The 25,498-nt window shown below is 46.2% G+C and overlaps 1 protein-coding gene across 1 annotated transcript; it reads right to left on the reverse strand.

The window, feature by feature from the left end:
• Positions 1-531: 531 nt before the first annotated feature.
• On the reverse strand, positions 532-19,913 carry oprm1 (opioid receptor, mu 1). Its single transcript, XM_073050415.1, has 3 exons — positions 19,435-19,913; positions 9,896-10,248; positions 532-7,865 (listed from the first exon to the last, which is right to left on the reverse strand). Exons 1-3 carry the CDS (start codon positions 19,701-19,703, stop codon positions 7,339-7,341), a joined length of 1,149 nt encoding a protein of 382 aa, XP_072906516.1. The 5' UTR covers positions 19,704-19,913; the 3' UTR covers positions 532-7,338.
• Between the last annotated feature and the right edge of the window lie 5,585 nt (positions 19,914-25,498).

Consider the following 25,498-nt stretch of genomic DNA (forward strand, 5'->3'; position numbering starts at 1 on the left):
CTCCATTTGTTTGGACATCTTGGAGGATCTTTCCTGGGCCCAACGCATTGATGTAATCACAAAGAAGGCACATCAGAGGCTCTGCTGCAATAGGAGTTTGAGGAAATTTGGAATGTCGCCAAAGACTGGTATTAATTTCTGTAGCTATAGGGCTGAGAGGCTTCTGAGTGGTTGCATCAGTGCCTGGCAAGGAGACACCAATGCACACGATCACAAGAGGCTGCAGGGGGTTGTGAACTCAGCCAGTTCCATCATGGGCACAACACTCCCCACCATCAAGAGGCAGTACCTCAAGAAGGCAGCTCCATCACTAAAGAACCTCACCATTTGGACGTGCTCTCCTCTCATTACTACTGTTATGGAGGAGGTACAGGAGCTCAAAGACACTGATTTAGGAACAGTTTCTTCCCCTCCACCATCAGATTTCTGAACAGTCCACGAAACCATGAACACTCTCTCATTCTTCCATCCTTTCACACTGTTTATTTATAGCAATGCTAAGTCTTTACACCATACTGCTGACACAAAACAAACAAGTTTCATATCCTATAACTCAGTGATAATAAACGTGGGTAACACACACACAAAATGCTGGAGGGACTCAGCAGGACAGGCAGCATCTGTGAAAATTAACAACCACAGGAGATTCTGCAGATGCTGGAAATCCCGAGCAACACACACAAAATGCTGGAGGAACTCAGCAGGTCAGTCAGCATCTATGGAAATGAATAAACAATCAGTGTTTCAGGCTGAGACCCCTCATCAGGACTGGAAAGGAAGGGGGAAAGTGCCAGAATAAGAAGGTGGGGGGGGGGGAATGGGGAAGGAGTACAAGTTAGAAGGTGATAGGTGAGATCAGGGGGGTGGGGTGATGGGGAATGAAATGAGAGGTGATGGATGGAAAAGGTAAAGGGCTAGAGAAGAAGAAATCTGCTAGGAGATGAGAGTGGACCATGGGAGAAAGACAAGGAGGAGGGGTACCAGGAGGAAGTGAGGGTAGGTGAGGAGAAAAGGTAAGAGGGCACTTCCCCCCTCCTATTTTGGCATCTTGACTATTTACAGATGCTGCCTGACCTGCTGAGTTCCTCCAGCATTTTGTGTGTGATCTCCTTTGGGAAGTGGTTGCAATGGGGGCGAAATTAATAGCAACAATTCAAACCCAGAGCCAAGCCAATGAATTGATTTGGATCCCGTTTCTTCCCATGTGGTCAGATTACGATAGGGAAAGTAACGACCCCAATAACAGACAAAATGGTTCCCTATACCATGCCAATGAACATCACGTTGACATTTGGTGGACACTTATGTAATGCTCCTTACTCTATTCTTGGGGAACTAAAATACTGAAGATGAAATAATATCAAAGTAAGTGCAAACTACTTGCCCAGAAAAAAAGCTGGAGGAAGTCAGTGTGTCAGGCAGTATCTGTGGAGGAAATTTGGCAGCTGACGTTTCCGGTAGAGGCCTTTTATCTTGCCCAAACTGTCCATTTTTCTGTTTATTTCCCTCCCAGGACACTGCCTAACCTGTTGAGTTTTAATGGCTTTTTGTGTGTTTCTCCAAATCCCAGCATCTTGAGTTTCTACAAGGTATTTTCTGCTGGTTTAACCCATGTCCCACTCCCATTCAGGGAGGAGGCTATGTAGCATCCATGTCAGGACCACCGGACTCAAAACCAGTTACTTTCCCCAAGCAGTGAGGCTGATCAACACCTCCACCCACTAACCCACCCCTCCACACCCCCAACCACCACTACTTCATCATTTCCTGTCAGTCACCTTATGTACAGGCACTCCGGTGCCTAGTGTCACTCTATTGACATACAGTCAATCTCTGTGTATAAACTAACTTATGTATTTATATTTATTGTGTTTTTTATTGTCATGTTCTTTATCTTTTGTGCTGCAATGGATCCAGAGTAATAATTATTTTGTTCTGCTTTACACTTGTGTACTGGAAATAACATTAAACAATCTTGAATCCTGAATAATCTTGTACCGGTGTTTCATTTTAGGGAAGATTAAGACTGTTGTTAACGGATGCAGGGTTGGTAGGCTGCAGCATGCCTCTGTGACTCCATTTCCAGAAGATTTTGTTCTTTCTCTTCATTCAAGGGACATAGACTTTGCAGGCTGAGCCAATGTTTGATTGTCCATCCCCAGTCACCCTTGAGAAGGTGAGGGAGAGGTGCCTTCTTCAACCACTGCAGTTCTTTTTAAAATTTATACAGAAGTACAGCGTGGAACAATCCTTCTGGCCCTCTGGTCATAGGCTCCCCCACTACACGAAACATCCTCTCCACATCCACTCTATCTGTGCCCTCTGGTCCTAGACTCCCCCACCACAGGAAACATCCTCTCCACATCCACTCTATCTGTGTCCTCTGGTCATAGGCTCCCCCACTACACGAAACATCCTCTCCACATCCACTCTATCTGTGCCCTCTGGTCCTAGACTCCCCCACCACAGGAAACATCCTCTCCACATCCACTCTATCTGTGTCCTCTGGTCCTAGACTCCCCCACCACAGGAAACATCCTTTCCACATCCACTATCTGTGCCCTCTGGTCCTAGACTCCCCCACTATAGGAAACATCCTCTCCACATCCACTCTATCTGTGTCCTCTGGTCCTAGACTCCCCCACCACAGGAAACATCCTCTCCACATCCACTCTATCTGTGTCCTCTGGTCCTAGACTCCCCCACCATAGGAAACATCCTCTCCACATCCACTCTATCTGTGTCCTCTGGTCCTAGACTCCCCCACTATAGAAAACATCCTCTCCACATCCACTCTATCTGTGTCCTCTGGTCCTAGACTCCCCCACTACACAAAACATCCTCTCCACATCCACTCTATCTGTGTCCTCTGGTCCTAGACTCCCCCACTATAGGAAACATCCTCTCCACATCCACTCTATCTGTGTCCTCTGGTCCTAGACTCCCCCACCACAGGAAACATCCTCTCCACATCCACTCTATCTGTGTCCTCTGGTCCTAGACTCCCCCACCATAGGAAACATCCTCTCCACATCCACTCTATCTGTGTCCTCTGGTCCTAGACTCCCCCACTATAGGAAACATCCTCTCCACATCCACTCTATCTGTGTCCTCTGGTCCTAGACTCCCCCACTACACAAAACATCCTCTCCACATCCACTCTATCTGTGTCCTCTGGTCCTAGACTCCCCCACTATAGGAAACATCCTCTCCACATCCACTCTATCTGTGTCCTCTGGTCCTAGACTCCCCCACTACACGAAACATCCTCTCCACATCCACTCTATCTGTGTCCTCTGGTCCTAGACTCCCCCGCTATAGGAAACATCCTCTCCACATCCACTCCATCCAGGCCTTCCAATATTCAATAGGTTTCAATGAGATCCACCCTCATTCTCTGAACTGCAGTGACCACAGGCCCAGAACCACCAAATTCTCCTCATATGTTAACCCTTTCTTTCCTGTGATCATTCTTGTGAATCTCCTCTGGACTGTCTCAAATGCTAGAACATTCTCTCTTGGATAAGGGGCCGTAATTGCTTACAATTCTGCAAGTGCAGTCTGATCAGTGGCTTCTAGAGCCTCAACTTTACATCTGTGAGATGGCTGCTTTAACCCTCTGGGCCACTTTGGAAACCGGAGCAACCAGAGGAAGAGGAAACCCAGGTGCCTACGGGCAGGAAAGTGGAAATTTACTTACAGAGGGTGCCGGAATTGAACTCCAAAATCCACCCTCCTCCCCCACAAAGCTGTAATGGTGTCACCCCTTGAGGGGTGGAGGCTGTTAGGGAGGGAGTTCCTGGATTTGACATGGTGATGAGTCGCAGGGTTATATGCTGCCTGCATACTTTGATAATAAATGTACTTAACTTCTTCAAATCATTAAGTATTTCCAAGTCAGGGTGCAGGGCAACTTCCAGGGGTGGTGTTCCCCAGGCTCTTGGTGCCCTCGTCCTTCCAGCTGGGTTTGGAAGGTGCTGTCTGAGTTGCTGTAGTTGCTACCGATATCAGCGACTGTGTGTCTGCGATAGAGAGACAGTGTAGTTGTGGATGGGGTGCCATATCCTGTCTGGTGTTGAGTTTCATGAGCATTGTTGAAGCTCAAGGCAGCCGCAGAGTGTCCCATCACACTCCTCACCAGAGCCTTGTAGTTGGTGGACAGGTTTCAGGGAGTTACTTGCCACGGGACTGCTGCTCTCTGACCTTCCTGTAGCCACACTGTTATGACCAGTCCAGCTGCGGGAGATTGACAATGGGGTACTCAGTGATGGTAAAGTCATTGAATGCCAGGGCTGAGAGTTGAATTTTCTTTTACTAGTGCTGGTCAGGGGAATAATTATCTGAGCAACATGCACAAAATGCTGGAGTAGCTCAGCAAGTCAGGCAGCATCTATGGAGAGGAATAAACAGTTGACACTTCAAACTGAGACCCTTCATCTAGACTCATCAGGGTTTTGACCCCATTCTTATCCCAGTTCCTGCCTTCTCCCCATAATCTTTGAAACCTGACTAATTAAGAATGTATCAGCCTCTGGTTTAAATATACCCAATAACTTGTCCTCCACAGAAATCTGTGGCAATGAATTCCACAGATTCACCACCTTCTGGCTAAATAAATTCATCTCTGTTCTAAATGGACAACTATCTATTCTGATACTGTGCCCTTTGGTCCTAGACTACCCCACAACAGAAAACATCTTCTCCACATCCACTCTAACCTGGCCTTTCAATATTCAGTAGGGTTCAATGAGACTCTCTCCCCTCATTCTTCTAACCCCTATGAGTACAGCCATCAAATGCTCCTCATATGTTAACCCTTTCTTTCCTGAGATCATTTCCTCTGGACCCTCTCCAACGACAGCACATCCTTTCTTAGATAAGGGGCCCAAAACTGTTTACTATACTTCAAGTGCAGCTAGACCATTGCCTTCTAGAGGCTTAGCGTTAGATCTGTGAGATGGCTGCTCTAATCCTCTATGCTACTGAGCTGCTAAAAGATATTGGAACAGAATGAGGCCATTCAGTCCATCGATTTTGCTCTGCCATTCAATCATAGTTGATTTATTTTCCCCAACCCCATTTTTCTGCCTTCTTTCTGTAACTTTTGACTAATCAAGAACTTATCAACCTCTACTTTAATTATACCCAATGACTTGGCCTCCACCATTGTCTGTGGCAATGAATTCTACAGATTCACCACCCTCTGGCTAAAGAAATTCCTCCTCATCTCTGTTCTAAAGGGAAAACCTTCTATTCTGAGGCTGTATCCCCAGTCCTAGACTCTCCCACAATTGGAAATATCCTATCCATATCCACTATGTCTAGGCCTTTCAATATTCAATAGGTTGCAATGAGATTCCCCCTCATTCTTCTAAACTCCAGTGAGTTCAGCTCCAGGGCCACCAAATGCTCCTCGTACATTAAACATATTCTACTCAAGCTATAGATGGTATGCACAATGACACTCACCATCAACTCCACCTACTTACAAGGCAAAGGAACATTTTACGAATGCAACGCACAATAGAAAGTTTCCTATCTGATGCATCATGGCTTGGGATGGCAACTGCTTTGCACTAAGCCTCAAAAAACTGCAGAGAGTTGTGAGCACAGCTCAGCACATCACAGAAACCAGCCTCCCCTCCAATGACATCTGTCTACCCTTCTGGCTGCTTCAGTAAAGCAGCCAGCATTATCAAAGCTCCCATCCACCTCTCTACTCCCCTCTCCCACTGAGCAGAAGATATGTATCGTCAGGCTCAAGGACAGCTTCTACTTTGCTGTTGATAGCTATCGACTATTGTGCTGCATCCGATCCGGAGTAACAAATATTTTGTTCTCCTTACACGTGTGCAGGAAATGACATAGAGCAATCTCTGAGTCTTTGTACTACCTCAACGTCCTTACACATGGAATGATCTGTGTGGACAGCATGCGAGCAAAAGCGTTTGACTCTATTTCAGACAAGTGGCAATAAAAACCAATTTACCAATTCTGCCCCTTGGAGGGCTGCACTAAAGCTTGATGACCCTATCCAACACGTTGTGAGGCATTTCTGTGGATGTTTAGGATTTAAATGGAGATCCATTCTTTTCTTAAGTTTCCCATTGACAAGTTTGGTCATAGAATCATAGAGCACTACAGCACAGAACAGGCCCTTCAGCCCGTCTCTATGCCAGACTGTTACTCTGCCTTGGTCCATTGACCTGCACCCATACCATAGCCCTCCACACCCCTCTCATCAGAGTGCTACCCAAGCTTCTCTTAAATGTTGCAATCAAATCCCCATCAACCACTTCCGCTGGCAGTTCATTCCACACTTTCATCACCCTCTGGGGTAAAGAAGCTGCCCCTCATGTTTCCCTGAAACATGTCACCTTTCATCCTTAACTTATGACCTCTAGTTCCAGTCTCACCCAACCTCAGTGGAAAAAGCCTCCTTGAATTTACCCTATCTATACCCCTCATAATTTTGTACCCCTCCATCAAATCTCCCCTCATTCTCCTGAACTTCAGGGGAATAAAATCTTGACCTATTCAACCTTTCCCTGTAACAGAGGCCCTCAAGTTGTGGCAATGTCCTTGTAATTTTTTTCGGTTTCTTTCAATTGAGGCTCGAGGCCCGTGCATCAAATCAGAAGTCAGGAAGTCGAGGTCCACCGGTTAGAGACCGTGAATCTCTGCGAGTCCCCTGGTAACGTCTGAGAGCACAAGTCCGATTGCGCTGTAAGATGAAGGCTGAAGATGGCCTGTCCCAGGATTGGGGAAGTGTGGGTGTGCCAGGGTTGGAGGAAAGAGGTTTGTCTTCCTGTTCAAAGAAAATGCTAGAGGGACCCATGGATTGTGGGCAGCCATGTTGGCACCGGCCGGATTGTGTGGAGACACTTGGAGGCTGCCCTCCAGGTTGTGTCGGCTGTCAATGCAGACGACGCATTTTACTGCATGTCTCCATGTACACCAGATAAATAAAGAAAAGTCTACATTAACAACATGTAAAAAGTACTTGGACAGGCAAGATTTCGTGGGACACAATGCAGGCAGAGGAACTGTCCCGGATGCAGCATCTTGGTCAGAATGGACCAGATGGGCCGAACAGCCTGTTTCCAAGCTGAGAGACTTGTAGATGCGTCCTCATGAACACCTCGAGGTACATAGGGAAACGTGCTGTGCGGATGACATTGAAGGCGTGTTATCCGGTGGGGGAGGGGTGCGAGTTCCGGTGTGGGCCAGCCCCTGAGCCGGGATCTCCACTGGCCCGCGAGGGAACGGTCACAGCCCAGTGGTGACCTGGGTGAGCTCGGAGCCGAGCTCGTCCCCGGGTCGGGGCCCCGCCCCTAGTCATAGCCGCTGGTCAGTCCTGTCAGCGGTGTGGGCGGTGGACGGGTGCTCCCGAGCCTGGCTCCTGGGCTGGTTGGAGCTCTGGCGGGGAAGCGAGGAGGGCGACGGCAGGCAGAACTCACGGAAGCACCGCTTGAAGTTCTCGTCAAGGTAGGCGTAGAGCACGGGGTTGAGGCAGCTGTTGGTGTAGCCCAGGGCGATGCAGAAGTGCCAGGCCACCATGTCGAGGACGGTGGAGGGGATCCTCACCAGCGCCCGCAGGATGACGTAGATGTGGATGGGCGTCCAGCAGATGATGAACACCACCACTACCACCAGGACCATCCTGGTGATGCGGCGCAGGTTACGGTCCTTCCCCCTGGAGCCCGAAAGTATCCGCACACTCTTCAGACGGATCACCATCAAGCCGTAGCACACGGTGATGATCAGCACCGGCATGACGAAGGCGAAGATGAAGACACAGATCTTCAGGAGGTTGTCCCAGTACCAGTACGGATGCGGGAATTTCAGTGTGCACTCCAGCTCCCCTACAGTGGGAAGGGGAAGGGAAGAGCCGGATATGGGATCAAAACAAGAGAGAGAGGGTTCTGATCAGATCTGGATCATTGTTACATACACCCATGAAGCAATGGACTCTTGATCTTACAATCTACCTCATTACGAGTTTGCACTTTATCGTTTACCTGCATTACACTCCATTCTGTTAGTGCTTTACCTTGTTCTACCTCAGTGCACTGTGTAATGACCCGATTTGTACAAACAGTAAGACAAGCTTTTCACGGAATCTCGGTATATGTGACAATAATAAACCAATTCCAATGTGTGACTTCAGACCCACCATTGGGGTCACGGTCGCGCATTACAGTACAGGTGAGCTGGGTTCAATTCCCACCACCGCCTGTCAGGAGTTTGTAGGTTCTCCCTGTGACTGCGTGGTCGTCCTCTGGGTGCTCCGGTTTCCTCTCACAATCCAAAGACGTACCAATTGGTAGGTTAATTGATCATTATGAATTGCCCTGTGATTGGGTTAGGGTGATATTGAGAGTCACTGGGCGGCATGGCTCAAAGGGCTGGAATGCCTATCTGTGCTGTATCTCAATAACTAATAGAATTGTGCTTGGCTGTTAACTGGCCACCCTCACCCACACAACTCATAATCCTCCATTTTCTCTTCTATCCATGTATCTATCCAAGAGTCTTTTAAATATCCCTGATGTATCCACCTTTATCACCACCCCTCGCAATGCATTCCAGTTAAAGGTTCAGTTAACCAGTTCACATTCATTGGTTAATGTGAATTAACCAATTAATTCACAGTAATTGTGAAAGAAACTATTTCTTTCAACAAGAAACTACAGAGTTGTGGACACAGCTCAGCACACCACAGAAACTAACCTCCCCTCCATGGACCTTGTTTCTTGCTACCTCAGTAAAGCAGACGGCACAAAGACCCCACCCATCCCGGACATTCTCTCGTCTCCCCTCTCCCATTGGGTAGAAGATACAAAAGCCTGAAAGCATGTACCACAGGCTCAAGGACAGCGTCTACCCCGTTGTTATCAGACTTTTGAACAGACCACTCATACCATAAGATGGACTCGTGGCCTGACAGTCTACCTCATTATGATCTTACTCTTCACAGTTTATCTGCACGGCACTCTTTTCATAGGTTTTACACTTTATTCTAATAACAATGAATTCTACAGGCCATTCAGCCCACAATGTAACATCTTATTAGAACATAGAACGTAGAGGTTGGCAGAAGGTATTCACTCCAGGAAAGTGTGAAATAGTTCAGTTTGGAAGGTGGAACTCGAAGGCAGAGTACAGGGTTGATTCTTAGCAGTGTGGAGGAACAGGTGGATCTTGGGGTTCACGTCATGGATCCCTCAAAGTTGCCGTGCACGTTGATAGGGTGGTTAAAGGCAAAAGGTGTGGTTGGCCTTCACTCAGCCGGGGAAACGTGTTCAACAGCCATGAGGTCATGTTGCATAAAACCACACTTGGAATATTGTGTTCGGTTGTGGATTGTGTTCGCCTCATTATAGGAAGGATGTGGAAGCTTTAGTAAGGATGCCGAGGAGATTTACCAGGATGCTGCCTGAATAAGAGAGCATGTTTTATGAACACAGGTTGAACCAGCGAGGGCTTTTCTCCTTGGAGTGAGGGAGGATGAGACGTGACTTGATAGAGATGATCGGGGCATAAACATGCATTTTCCTGGCATGGAAATGACTAATACAAGGGGGTATAGTTTTAAGGTGACTGGAGGAAAAGATAGGGGGACAACACAGAGACCGGTATGTGTCTGGAACACACTGCCTGGGATGGTAGTAGAGGCAGATACACTAGGGACATTTAAGGGACACTTTGATAGTCACATGGGTGATAAAAAATGGAGGGTTATGTGGGAAGTAAAGATTAGATTGATCTTAGAATAGGTAAAAAATATTTGCGCACACTGAAGGGCCTGTACATTTCTATGTTCTCCATTCTATGTTTGGTGTACTATAACATCATCTCAATAATCTCAAGTTGGGTCAGAAGGGTCACTCACCTTTGGTGACCATCGTGTTGGCCATTATCATCACAGGCAGTCCAATGGCAGATGAGAGGATCCAGATGCAGACGTTGATGATCTTGGCATTGTGCGGCGTGCGGAAGTCCAAGGCTTTGACTGGGTGGCAGACGGCGATGTAGCGGTCCATGCTCATGGTGGTCAGGGTGAAGATGCTGGTGAACATGTTGTAGTAATCGATGGACATCACAAGTTTACACAGCAGCTGACCGAAAGGCCAGGACCCCATTAGGTAGTTGATGTTCTGGAAGGGCAGTGTGCTGGTGGCCAAGGCGTCTGCCAAGGCCAGGTTGAAGATGTAGATGTTGGTGGCTGTTTTCATCTTGGTGTACCTGGAGATCAACAGGGGCAGGAACAGATCAGTCATTGGGAAGTTGATAGCTCAGAGCCTGTACTCACTAGAATTTAGAAGAATGGGGCAGGGGCACTGAACCTACCAAATTGATGGCATGTCAGCATAAACTCAAACAAAACCCAAATGTTAGTGCTAGTCTGTGAACCTGGTGATTTATAGTAAGAGCATTAAGCTGTAAAGTGTGTGAAGAATTGATTGTGGAAGGGGACCATCAACGCCAGTCCTCATCGAGGGACCAGTATGTGGAAAAGGTGAGTAGTTTCAAGTTCTTGGTTGTCAACATCTCTCAGAATCTATCCTGGGTCCAACATATTGATGCATTTACAAAGGCAGCACAACAGTGGCTGTACTTCATTAAGAGTTTGAGGAGATTTGGTATGTCACCAAGGACACTGGGAGATCTCTGCAGATGCATCATGGAGAGCATTCTAACTGGTTGCATCGTCACCTGACTTGGGGGAGGGGAGCATTACACAGGATTGGAAAAAGCTACAGAAGGTTGTAAACTCAGCCAGCTCCTTCATGGGCACTAGCCTCCCCAGCAGTCAGTACACCTTCAAAAAGTGATGCCTCAGAAAGATGGCATCCATCCTAAGGAGCCCCTGACCCAGGATGTGCCCTCTTCTCATTGCTACCATCAGGGAGGAGGTACAGGAGCCTGAAGACACACATTCAGCGTTTCTGGAATAGCTTCTTCCCCTCTGCCATCAGATTTCTGAATGAACATTTAACCCATGAACACCTCAGTATTTTTGTCTTTTTTTGCTCTCTTTTTGTATCACTTAATTTATATCTGTATTAATCTGTCTGTGTGTATATATATAGACACACAGTTATTGTAATTTACAGTTTTTTATTATTATGCATTGACTGTACTGCTGCTGCAAAACAACAAATTAAACCAACATATACCGGTGATATTAAACCTGATTCTGATTCTCATTCACGGGGATGTTGCCGGGATCCGTGGGACTGAGTTCTGGAGAAAGGTTGAGCGGGTTGGAACTTTATTCCCTGGAACTCAAGACAATGAAGGGCAATCTTTAGCGGTGTATAACGTCACAAGGGGCATAGGGAAGGTAAATTACTTCAGTCTCTTCTTCAGAGCTGGAGAATCAGGAACAACATGGCAGTGTAGCGGTTAGTATATCGGTACAGTAAGATCAGGGTTTAATTCCAGGGATCACCTCCCCTGGATCCCCTCTTCCTTCCCTTTCTCCCATAGTCCACCCTCCTCCCCTATTGGATTCCTTCCTCTCCCGCCCTTTACCTTTCCCACCCACTTGGTTTCACCTTTCACTTGCTAGCTAGCCTCCTTCCCCTCCCCCTACCTTTTTATTCTGGTGTCTTCCCCCTTCCTTTCCAGCTCTGATGAAGGGCCATGGCTCAAAATGTCGACTGTTTATTCATTTCCATAGCTGCTGCCTCAGCTCCTCCAGCATTTTGTGTGTGTTGCTTTAGATTTCCAGCAACTGAAGAATTTCTCGTGTGTGGGGTTCGATTCCCACGGCTGTCTGTAAGGAGTTTGTACATTCTCCTCGTGACTGTGTATGCATTTCCCTTTGGGATTTCCAGTTTCCTCCCACATTCCCAAGATGGACAATTAGGGTTAGCTTGCAGTGGGCATGTCTTGTTTGCACCCGGAAGTGTAGTGACGCTTACCGGCTTCCCAGCTCATTCTTTGCGGATCTGAGTTGATGCAAATGATGCATTTCACTGTGTGTACCGATGTACATGTTGTGAATAAAGCTAATATTTAAAGCTATTGAGTATTGAAAGGCCAAGATAGAGTGGACGTGGAGAGGATGTTTCCTGTAGTGACCATAGGACCAGAGGACACATCCTCACAATAGGGGACATCATTTTAGAACAGAGGTGAGAAGGGATTCTTTCAACCGGATGGTGGTGAATCTGAGGAATTCATTACCACAGATAGCTGTGCAGGCCAGGTCATTGGGTATATTTAAAGTGGAGGTTCCTGATTAGTCAGGGCAACTAATCTTGATTAGTTCTTGATTAGTTCCTGCAAAAGTTACAGGGAGAAGGTAGGAGAATGGGGTTAAAATGAAAATAAATCAGCCGTGATCAAACAGCCCAGACTGCAAGGATAAGCAGAGGAAGGGGAATGAAGAGCTTGCCTGACTAGGAGCCAACTTGGATTTAGTGGGCAGAGGTGATGAGCCAAATGGCCCAGTTCTGCTCCTCTGTATTGTGGTGTTATGGAGATGCTTTTGCGATGAGGTCTAGATTAGCTTTATTTGTCACACCTACATTGAAATATCGAAACAAAGCGAAGTGTGTCATTTGCAGCCACGGCAAATTCGGTCCGAGGATGTGCTGAGGATGCCCGTCGGTGTCGCCATGCTTCTGATGCCACCGTAGCACGTCCAGAACTCTCCAACTCTAACCTGTACACCTTTGGAATGTGGGTGGGACCCAGAGCGCCTGGAGGAAAGCGTTGCAGTCACAGGGAGAACTTACAAACTTTTTATGGACGGTGGGGGATTTGAATCCCAATCGCTGATTGCTGGCATTGTAATGTACCATGCTAACACCATTGTGCCATCCTATTTTTCTACTGTGCCTGGGAGGGACAGGTTAGTTTTGGTGAGACGGGTCAGTCACTCCCTCTACACTGAACCTTGAGAGAGAAGCCAGTCTCCGGCCTTCGGAGGGTTAATTTAATCAATAGACTCCAATGTCTAATTTATTGTCATTTGTACAAGTACCTTGCACAGGTGCATTGAAAAACTTACTAGCCCCAGCATCTCAGATGCATAGCATCAGATAAGCAGCATTCACAAGCTGAGGCATAGTGGTTAGTGCAACACGTCACATCACCAGTGACTCAGGTTCAATTCCCACCGCTGCCGATAAGGAGATTGTATGCTCTCCCCGTGAATGTGCGAGTTTCTCCTGGGTGCTCCGGTTTCCTCCCACAGTCCAAAGATGTGCCGGTAGGGAGTTTAATTGGTCATCGTAGACCAGAGTCCTAACACTTCTGGTGCCAACATAACAAGCCCACAGCTAACTGATCCTGACCCGTATATCCTTGAATGTGGGAGTCCAGAGCACCTGGAGGAAACCCATGCAGTCACGGAGAGAATCCCAATCGCTGATCACTAACGCTGTCAAACATTGTGCTAGTTCACCTGTAGATTTTATCCTTACCTTCATGAGTTATCGTGTGTTATGTACTACTGTGCATGCCCTAGCTCGAAGAAACATCTCATTTCTATATACATTATGTGGTTATAGATGTTATATACGTATATATAGTTAAATGACAATAAACTTGACTAATTGCTGCACTAGCATGCCACACTTGGATTGGAGGACTTTAGCTGTGAAGCGAGAGAGACTGGCTAAGCCGGGCTTGTTTTCCCTGGAGTATCAATAACAAAGGGGCAGAGGTTGAATGTCAGAGGTAGGAGTTTTAATGGGACCTGAGGGGGAAAGTTTTATTACACAGAGAGTGGGTGATATCTGTAACTCACTGCCGGAGGAGGTTGTGGAATCAGATACAGTCATCACATTTAAGATGCATTTAAACAGACAAGATTCAAATTGTTCAGTGTCATTTCCAGTACACAGGTGTAAAGGAGAATGGAATAATTGTTACTTCGGATCTGATGCAGCACAAAAAACACAATAAGTTAGAAAATACAATTATTATAGATACATAAGACAGTCTATATACATATATTAAATGTTCAGCTATAAAATAATGCTAGGCACAGGAGTGACTCCACCAGGAAAAGATAAAGTAGTGGTTGTGAGGGATGTGGAGGTTTGGGTTAATTGGTGGAGGTGTTGATCAGCCTTACCTCTTGGGAAAAGTGACTATTTTTGAGTCTGGTATTCCTGCTGTGGATGCTATACAGTCTCCTCCCTGATGGGAGAGGGACAAACTGTCCATGAGAGTTAAATAAGCAACACACAGTCTCCTGGGACAACTTACTGGGTCGAGCAGTGTCTGTGGGGGGGTGGGGGGGGGGGTGGGGAAGGAATGGAACTGTTGACATTTTTTGTCAAAACCCTGCATCAAGCCCAACATCTGTAGTCCTCTTGTGTCTCCATAGCTTTCTCCTGATGCAGTGAAAGTGAATTCAGAGAAGGAGGGCAGACAATAGGTCAACTGGGACATGCTGGTGCAAAGGGCCTGCTTCTGACTCTTTGTAGGGTGGGTAACAGCTTCATCCACCAGGCTGTGAGGACTGAGCAAAGTGCTACCAGCCAGTACACATTATATATGACAGCGCCAGTAACAGATTTAATCATACGTCATCTATGCACCTTATGTCAGCTTGTACATCTACAGAATATTCTATTATCTGTGCTGTATGTGATACATGTACTCTGTTCTGCACCTTTGTCCCCGAGGGACATTGTTTAGCTGTGTTCATCTGGAAGACAGAATGACAATATACTTGAACTCGAAAGGTTGGCAGAAGCTGGGAGCCATGGAAGAAGATGAGAGGGAAAGAGACTGGAGCGTGAGTTAACGGCAATGAATGCAGCGTTGTGCACAGGATCAGGGCTCCCAGACAAAGGTCTATTACCACTAACGTACTGTCGTGGATTTTATTGTTTTACAGCAGCAGCAGAGTACAATACATGAGAGAATTACAATGAGAAATATTACAAACAGAAGTAAGTAGTGCAAGAAGAGAGAAGATAGTGAGGTAGCCTCCTCGGGAATCTGGAGTCACCTCACTTCTCTGCACGTGACCGGTAAAAGCTGCAGAGAGTTATGGACACAGCTCAGCACATCAGAGGAACGGGCCCTCCCCTCCGTGAACTCGGTCTACTGCCTCAGTTAAGCATCCAAAGACCCCACCCTCCTGGATATTCTCAATTCTCCCCACTCCTATCGGCAGAACATACAAAAACCTGAAAGCAGGTTCAAGGACAGTTTCTACCCCGCTGGTGTAAGGCAATTTAATCTTCCCTTCAATAAGACGGATTCTTGACCTTACAACCTATCTGATTATTATCTTGTACTTTACTGGCCACCTGCACTGCATTTCCTCCGTAACCACAGGGCTATAAGACCATAAGGTACAAGAGCTAACTTAGGCCATTCAGCCCATTAAGTCTGCTCTGCTGTTCCATCATGGGTGATTTATTATCCCTCTCAACCATGTTCTCCTGCCTTCTCCCTGTAACCTTTGATGTCCTTACTCATCAAGAACCTGCATTTTAAATATACCCCATCACCTGGACTCCACAGCTGTCGTGGCAATGACTTAAACAGATTCACTACCATCTGGTTAAAGAAATTCTTTCTTATCTCTGTTCTAAAAGGATGCCCTTGTATTCTGAGGCTGTGCCCTCTGGTCCTAGACTCTCCCAATTCTGAAATCATCCTCTTCACATCTACTCTATTCAGGCCTTTCAATAGGTTTCAATAAGATACCTCCTCATTCTCCTAAATACTGGCAAGCACAGGCCCAGAACCATTAAATGTTCCTCATGTGATAACCCTTTCATTCCTGGGATCATTCACATGAACCTCCTCTGGATCATCCCCGATGTCAGCACAACCTTTTTTTAGGAGATGGGGCACAAAACGTCTCAAAATGCTCCAAACCCAATCTGACCTCAGCATCACATCCTTGCTTTTATATTCCAGTCCGCTTGAAATGAATGCTAACTCAGCATTTGCCTTCCTCACCACAGACTCAATCTGCAAGTCAACCTTTTGGGTGTCCTGCAGAAAGACTCCAAGTTCCCTTGGCAACTCAAACTTTTGAGTTTTCTCTCCATTTAGAAAATACTCTACTCTTTTATTTCCTCTACCAAAGTGCATGACCGTACACTTCCCAAAGCTGTATTCCATCTGCCACTTCTTTGCCCATTTTCCTAATCTGTTTTAGTCCTTCTGTAGCCTCTCTATTTCCTCAAAACTACCTGCCCCTCTACCTATCTTTAGATAGTCTGCAAACTTTGCAACAAAGGCATCAATTCCATCATCCAAATCATTAACATATAATGTTAAAAGAATCAGTCCCAACACAGACCGCTGTGGAACACCACTAGTTACTGGCAGCCAACCAGAAAAGGCTCCCTTTATTCCCACTCTTTGCCTCCTGCCAATCAACCACTGCTTTATCCATGCTAGAATCTTCCCTGTAATACCATGGGCTCGTAGCTTGTTAAACAGCCTCATGTGTGGCACCTGGTCAAAGACCTTCTGAAAATCTAAATACACATCAACTGATTCTCCTTTGTCTATCTAGCTTGTTATTTCCTCAAAGAATTCAACAGGTTGGTCAGGCAAGATCTTCCCTTGAAGAAACTATGCTGACTGCAGTTTATTTATCATGTGCCTCCAAGTACCCTGAAACCTCATCTTTATTAATCAACTCCAACTTCTTCCCAACCACTGAGGTCAAACTGGCCTATAATTTACTTTCTTGTACTTCTCTCCTTTTTGAAGAATGGAATGACATTTGCAATTTTCCAGTCTTCTGGAACCATTCCAGAATCTAGTGATTCTTGAAGGATCATTACAAATGCCTCCACAATCCATTCAGCCACCTCTTTCAGAGCCCTGAGGTGTACACCATCTGCTCCAGGTGACTTATCTACCTTCAGACCTTTCAGTTTCCTAAGAACCTCCTCCCAAGCAATGGTAACTTGACACACCTCATGACCCCTGACACCTGGAACTTCCACCGTACTGCCCGGGTCTTCCACTGTCAAGATCGATGCCAAATACTTATTCAGTTCTTTCACCATTTACTTGTTCCCCATTACGACAACTCCAGCATAGTTTTCCAGCAGTCCGATATCCACTCTCACCTCTCTTTTACACTTTATGTATCTGAAGAAAGTTTTGATATCCTTTTTAATATTATTGGCTAGCTTACTTTGGCATTCCATCTTTACCTTCTTAAATGACTTTTTTAGCTCTCTCTTTGTTTATATTTGAAAGCTTCCGAATCCTCTAAGTTCCCACTAATTTTTGCTCTTACATGCCCTCAATTTGAATTTTATGATGGCTTTGACTTGTCTTGTTAGCCATGCTTGTGTCATTTTGACTTTAGAATACTACTTCACCTTTCCAAATTACTTCCTGAATATATGTCCTGTGCCTTCCAAATTGCCTCCTGAAATTCCTGCCATTCTGTCATCATCCCTGACAGTGTTGCTTTCCAATTAATTCTAGCCAATTCCTCTCTCATGCTTCTGTAATTCCCTTTACTCCACCGTAATACTGATATATCTGACTTCAGCTTCCCCTTCTCAAATTTCAGGGTGAATTTGATCATATTATGATCACTTTCCCCTAAGGGTTCTTTTACCTTAAGCTCTCTAGTCAATTCCAGTTCACTGCACAACGCCCAGTCTAGAATAGCTGATCCCCTAGTAGACTCAATGACAAGCTGCTCTAAAAAGACATCTTGTAGGCATTCTAGGAATTCCCCCTCTTGGAATCCAGCACCAACTTGATTTTCCTGATCTACCTGCATATTGTAGTCCCCCATGACTACTGTAACATTGTCCTTTTGGCATGCATTTTCTACCTCCCACTGTAATTTGTAGACCACATCCCTACCACTGCTTGGGAATCTGTATATAACTCCCATCAGTGTCTTCTTACCCTTGCAGTTTTGCAGTTCCTTAGCTCTATCCAGAATGATTCAACAGCTTCCAACATTATGTCACCTCTTTCTAATGATTTGACCTAATTTTTCACGAACAGAGCAATGTCACCTCCTCTGCCTTCCTGCCTCTTCTTTTGGTACAATGTGTATCCTTGGACCTTAAGCTCCCAGCTATAATCTTCCTTCAGCTATGATTCAGTGATGCCTACAACATCAAACCTGCCAATCTGTAACTGTGTTACAGGTTCATCTACCTTATTCCATAAACTGTGTGCATTTAAATATAACACCTTCAGTCCTGTATTCACCTTTTTCGATTTTCTGAATCTTTCATCTTGTTGACTGCAGTTTTGCCCTGTCATCAGCTTTTCCTTTCTAGGAATCTTACTACATATTGTCTCTGTTTGTAAACCAACTGCCTCATCTTCAGCACTATCACTCCGGTTCCCATTCCTCTGCCAAATTAGTTTAAACCCACTCGAACAATTCTAGCCAACCTGCCCACACGGATTTTAGTCCCCCTCAAGTGCAGGTGCAACCCATCCCTCACTGTACAAGTCATACCTTCTCTATAAGAGATCCCAGTGATCGATAAATCTGAACCACTGTCTCATGCATTCACTGAGTCAAATCAGTCTACTCTTACACTCACCGGCATGTGGCACAGGCAGCAATCCAGAGATTATTCCTAAAATCTCTCTTCAGGACCTTGTCACCTTGTCTACCTATGTCATTGGTGCCAGTATGTACCTCTGGCTGCTCACCCGTACCTTTGACCTGATCCGAGACAGTCCAGATTCTGGCACCAGGGAGACAACGTACCATCCAGATGTCTCAATTACACCCACAGAACTTGGTCTCTGTTCCTCCAAGGAATCTCCTATCAACACTGCAGTCCTCTTCACCTCTCTGCTCTTCTGAGTAACAGCACCAGTCACTGTATCGCCCCCCCCCCCCCCCCGCCCCCGTAGTTCGTCCCGCTCAGTAATGTCTAAAGTTGTCTACTTATTATTGAGGGGAACAGCCACAGGTAGAGTCTGCTCTGGCTGTGCATTCCTTTCCTTTCCAGTTGTAATACCTTTTCTGCATTCTATTCATTTTCCCTTGTACTGCCTCAATACACTATTGTCATGAAGTGATTTGTATGTAAGTCAAGCAAAAAAAGAGTTTTCCAGTGTACATGATACAATATTAAACCACCTCACCAATTTTCCTCGGGGAAACGCAGTCCCGCATTCGACCGATAGATGGCGCACATGACCGCCCTATCGATGCAGCAGGCGAGCAAATTCCAACCCGAGAGCGTCCGAACCCGCGTCGGACATCTCGGTGTGAGACCCCCGGTAAGAGCCGCTGGGAACTATGCAAATCCTGCTATGCTCTTCCCGCTGTTGCGTTCTCTCTCACCCGAAACAACCGCGCCGATCAAAGCACGAGAACCGGGCGGAAAAGACGGCGAACGGGAACATGGAGAGGCACAGTGAAGTTTTGTTTTGGGGGCAGTTGGTTGGGGTGCCGCGTTTGGAAGGCAGTTGGGTCCGGTGTCTTACCTGATGATGACAAACATGACGAGGACGTTGCCGACCAAACCCAACACACACACGACGGAATAGAGGGCCGTGATGATGATGGAACTGATGATCGAAGAGGAGCTCTTGCCCAGCGGGTTGCCCTCCGTACGGTTACACCGGAGGAGGGTACCCTCGGGGCATAGGGCGGAGGTGTCGGTCAGGCTGAGGTTATCGGCGGACCCGCGACCCTGGCACCAATGGGAGCCATTGGCGGCCGGAGTCAGGCAGGACTGCAGAAGGATGTCCATTGCAAAGGTCCAGAACCATTACCCTCAGGGCAGAGGGTCCAAGCAAAGGCGACCTCAGGTGCGTGCGAGGTCTCTATGTTTGTGTGTACCTGTGGGGGAAGGGGGTATCTGCAGTCTCCTCTTCCACCTCCCCGGGCTGGGCGAGGGGTTCGTGGAGAACGCGGTCGAGGAACCGGGCAGACTCGGCAGACTCGACACCTCCGCGCTCCGCCCTCCTCTCTCCAAGCGCACTGTCCGTGCTCACCGCCCCGTTTCTCGCATTTATTGGATGGCGTGACGTCAGATGCCCCTCCTTCTTGCCCCTCGCCAAATCTCTCCCACCCCCACATCTCAACCCAACCCCCACCCTACCAGGAATCGGAGAGAACGGGAAGAGACGGGAGCTGACCAGGGTGCTGAAACGGAATGCGAGCGGAGAGCGAGGGCGGACCTTACTCGGCGGAGGGCACCAGACAGGTGCACTGGGTTGTTGCTCTGAATTTCGGGCTGATGGCACAGCCCTGCCTTGTCCTTCAATGTAATCACCCCTTGCCCATTGGGTCAATGGACAATAGACAATAGACGATAGACAGTAGGTGCAGGAGTAGGCCATTCGGCCCTTCTAGCCAGCACCGCCATTCACTGTGATCATGGCTGATCATACACAATCAGTACCCCGTTCCTGCCCTCTCCCCATATCCTTTGACCCCGCTATCTATAAGAGCTCTATCTAACTCTCTCTTGAATGCAGCCAGAGACTTGGCCTCCACTGCCTTCTGGGGCAGAGCATTCCACATATCCACCATTCTCTGGGTGAAAAAGTTTTTCTGCATCTCTGTTCTAAATGGCCTACCCCTTATTCTTAAACTGTGGCCTCTAGTTCTGGACTCACCCATCAGCGGGAACATGCTTCCTGCCTCCAGTGTGCCCAATCCCTTAATAATCTTATATGTTTCAATCAGATCCCCTCTCATCCTTCTAAATTCCAGTGTATACAAGCCCAGTTGCTCCAATCTTTCAACATATGACAGTCCCACCATTCCGGTAATTAACCTTGTGAACCTACACTGCACTCCCTCAATAGCAAGAATGTCCTTCCTCAAATTTGGAGACCAAAACTGCACACAATACTCCAGGTGGGGTCTCACCAGGGCCCTGTACAGCTGCAGAAGGACCTCTTTACTCCTATACTCAATTCCTCTTGTTATAAAGGCCAGCATGCCATTAGCTTTCTTCACTGCCTGCTGTACCTGCATGCTTGCTTTCATTGACTGGTGTACAAGAACACCTAGATCTCCTTGTACTTCCCCTTTTCCTAACTTGACTCCATTTAGATAGTAATCTGCCTTCCTGTTCTTGCCACCCAAAGTGGATAACCTCACACTTATCCACATTAAACTGCATCTGCCATACAATTGCCCACTCACCTAGCCTGTCCAAGTCACCCTGCATTCTTATAACAGCCTCCTGATATTTCACACTGCCACCCAGCTTTGTGTCATCAGCAAATTTGCTAATGTTATTTTTAATCCCTTCATCTAAATCATCAATGTATATTGTAAACAGCTGCAGTCCCAGCACCGAACCTTGTGGTACCCCTCTGGTCACAGCCTGCCATTCCGAAAGGAACCCGTTAATCACTACTCTTTGCTTCCTGTCAGCCAGCCAATTTTCAATCCATGTCAGTACTCTGCCCCTAATACCATGTGCCCCAATTTTGCCCACTAATCTCCTATGTGGGACTTTATCAAAGGCTTTCTGAAAGTCCAGGTACACTACATCCACTGGCTCTCCCTTGTCCATTTTCATAGTTACATCCTCAAAAAACTCCAGAAGATTAGTCAAGCATGACTTTCCCTTCATAAATCCATGCTGACTCAGACTGATCCTTCTACTGCTATCCAAATGTGTCGTAATTTCCTTTTTTATAATTGACTCCAGCATCTTTCCCACCACTGACGTCAGGCTAACCGGTCTATAATTCCCTGTTTTCTCTCTCCCTCCTTTCTTGAAAAGTGGGACAACATTAGCCACCCTCCAATCAGCAGGAACTGTTATACTTCTTCTCTTTTATTTTTATACTGCCCTTTACTTCCCTCGTCAGCCACGGCTGCCCCTTACTCCCCTTAGGATCTTTCTTCCTCTTTGGAATGAACCAATCCTGCAACTTCTGCATTATTCCCAGAAATACCTGCCATTTTTGTTCCACTGTCTTCCCTGCTAGGGGATTGTTCCATTGAACTTTGGCCAGCTACTCCCTCATAGCTCCATAGTTCCCTTTGTTCAATTGTAATACTGACACATCCGATTTTCCCTTCTCCTTCTCAAATTGTAGGTTAAAACATATCATATTATGGTCACTACCTCCTAATGGTTCCTTTACCTCGAGGTCCCTGATCAAATCCGGTTCATTGCACAACACTAAATCTAGAATTGCCTTCTCCCTGGTAGGCTCCAGTATAAGCTGTTCTAAGAATCCATCTCGGAGGCACTCCACAAACTCCCTTTCTTGGGGTCCCGTACCATTCTGATTCTCCCAGTCTACCTGCATGTTGAAATCCCCCATGACAACTGTATCATTACCTTTGCGACATGTCAATTTTAACTCTTCATTCAACTTACACCCTACATCCAGACTGCTGTTTGGGGGCCTGTAGATAACTCCCATTAGGGTCTTTCTACCCTTAGAATTTCTCAGTTCTATCCATACTGACTCTACATCCCCCGATCCTATGTCCCCCCTCGCAAGGGACTGAATATCATTCCTCCCCAACAGAGCCACCCCACCCCCTCTGCCAGTCAGTCTGTCCTTTCGATAAGATGTATATCCTTGAATATTCATTTCCCAGGCCCTGTCCGCTTGAAGCCATGTCTCAGTTATTCCCACAATATCGTACTTGCCAATTTCCAACTGAGTCTCAAGCTCATCTACTTTATTCCTTATACTTCATGCATTCATATATAATACTTTTAATTCGGTACTCCCCTCTCCTTTCATATCAATTCCTATTTTCACTTGGCCATACTGTATGATCTCTTCTTGAGCTTTCTACTCCATTGATTCTGTTGTCCTTTTTAACTTTTCTTATTTTCACTTTCCCTTTAACTCCATCCTTATATTTCCAGTTCATCCCCTCCCCCCCACTACTTAGTTTAAACACATCTGTGTTGCAGTGGCAAACCTGTCTGCCAGAATGCTGGTCCCCCACCTATTAAGGTGCAACCCGTCCCTTTTGTACAATTCATTCCTACCCCAAAACAGATCCCAGTGGTCGAAGAAGGTAAATCCTTGCTTCCTGCACCAGTTCCTCAGCCACACATTCAGATCCATTATCTCCCTGTTCCTGCCCTCTCCAGCATGAGGAACTGGAAGCAAACCAGAGATAACCACCCTGGAAGTCCTGCTTTTCAGCCTTCTTCCGAGTTCTCTGAAGTCCCGCTGCAGAATGTCCTTCCTCTTCTTCCCAATGTCATTTGTGCCGACATGCACTACCACTTCCGGCTGTTCACCTTCACCCTTGAGGGTCCCACGCAGAGCAACAATGTTGAGTTCCTGGCGCCCGCGATCCTGACTGTGCTAGATGGATAGAGTCAGACAGCACCACAGCGCAGAGAAAAAGCCTTCTACTCATAAACACAAGAGATTCTGCAGATGCAAATCTAGAGCAACACACACACGCACAAAAATGCTGGAGGAACTCCAGTCGAATGGAGAGCAAGAAACAGTCGATGTTTCACAAGGGTCTTGGCCAGAAACTTCCTCTGTTTGTTTCCGCCCTCCACCCCTCCCGCGCAATTGCCCTCTGGTCTGCTGTGTTCATCCAGCGATTTGAGTGTGTTGAACAAGCTTTCCAACATCTGCTGAATCTCTTGCGTTTATGGTTTGCTGCTCAACTACAAAGTTTCTTCAAGGTATGCTTTCTTGCAGAAGTTTAAACCATGTAGTCTATGACTGCCTGGTCTGCATAGTTCCATCGACCTGTACTTGAGCTGTAGCTATCTATACCCCTCCCATCCATGTAGTAATCCGAACTACACTTGAATGTTGCAGTTGAAGCACCACCCACCGCTTCTTCTGGTAGCTTGTTCCATATTCACAGCACCCTCTAAGTGAAGGTGTTGCTCCTTGGGTTCATCTTAAATATTTCACCTTTCACCTTAAACCTATAACCTCCTGCACTAGTGAAGTAACCTCTAGACTCTCTCAATGTGCATGACATTCTCTTTCTGGAGATTCACACTGAACAGTGGAAGTTGTCTGTGGATGGTTTCATGGGACAGAGTGCAGAAGAACAGAGGCATCTGGGAATGCAGATCCACAATTCCCTGAAAGTGACATCACAGACGGATAGGGTCCTAAAGAGATATTTTGGCATTTTGGCCTTCTTAAATCAGAGTTTTGAGTGCAGGAGTTTGAGATGTTATGTCGAAGTTGTAAAAGACATTGGTGTGTGAAGTTTTGGTCTCCTACCGGCAGGAAAGATGTCAATAAGATTGAAAGAGTACAAAGAAAATTTACAAGGATGTTGCCAGGAGTTGAGGACCTGAGTTACAGGGAAAGGTTGAATGAGCTAGGACTTTATTCCCTGGAGTGCAGGAGAATGAGGAGAGATTTGATAGAGGTATACAAAATTATGATGGTTATAGGCTGGATGTAAACTGGATTTTTACACTGAGCTTGGGTGAGACTAGAACTAGATGTCATAGGTTAGAGGTGAAAGGTGAGATATTTAAGGAGAACTTAAGGGAGAACTTCTTCTCTTAGAAGGTGGTGAGAATGTGGAATGAGCTGCCAGCTGAAGTGGTAGATGAGGGTTTGATTAAAACATTTCAGAGAAGTTTGGATAAGTACCTGGATAGCAGGTTGATGGGACTAGGCAGAATAACAGTTCAGCACAAACTAGATGGGCTTAAGGACCTGTTTCTGTGCTGTAGTTTTGTACAGTATGATTCTATGATTCATTCTGCAAAGAACTCAGCAGTGGGCTAGTTATAGTTACCTTTGGTGTTGATCTACCAGGATCAATCCAGAACGCAGCTGATGGGAGCTTGGCATGAATTCTCACTGAGTCTCTGTCTGGTGGGGTGCTACGCACACTGGACTGAATACAGTTGGAAAGTGATAGGTGACTCTCCTGATAATAATATTCTATACAGAGCAAACATAACACATTAATTATGGGTAGTCAAAACTGGCCAATGCAACACTGGATTCAGCCTACCCACCATCAAGGAGATATATAAAGAAAGGTGCCAGAAAAGAGTCAGAAACATCATGAAGGATCACACCTACCATCCTCATGGACTGTTTGTTCCACTCCCATCAAGCTTCCACACCAATACTACCAGAACCAAAACCAGTTACTTTCCCCAAGCAGTATGGCTGATCAAAAGTTGCACCTTCTAACCCATCTCTCCACACCACCCACCACCACTACTTTATCATTACATGTCAGTCATCTTACGTACAGACACTCCTGTGCCTAGCATCACTTTATGGACATGCAATCAGTCTATGTATATAAGCTATCTTATGTATTTATATTTATTGTGTTTTTTATTATTATGTTCTTTATCTTATCGTGTGCTTTCTGAGCTGCTTCAATCAGAAGTAACAATTATTCCATTACACTTATGTACAGAAAATGACAATAAACCTTGAAATATGATCAACTGGAGAGGTGACCACATGGATAAAATATCATGATAATGAAACAAAATTGTTAAATGAAAGAAGTAGTTTAAAAATATTAATGGAGACAGATAGATGAGATAATAGGATTCTTTTTCTTTTAACTTTTAGAGGACATGCGAGA

This window comes from Hemitrygon akajei, chromosome 7 (genome assembly GCF_048418815.1).
Source record: "Hemitrygon akajei chromosome 7, sHemAka1.3, whole genome shotgun sequence".
In the NCBI taxonomy this organism is placed as follows: Eukaryota; Metazoa; Chordata; class Chondrichthyes; order Myliobatiformes; family Dasyatidae; genus Hemitrygon; species Hemitrygon akajei.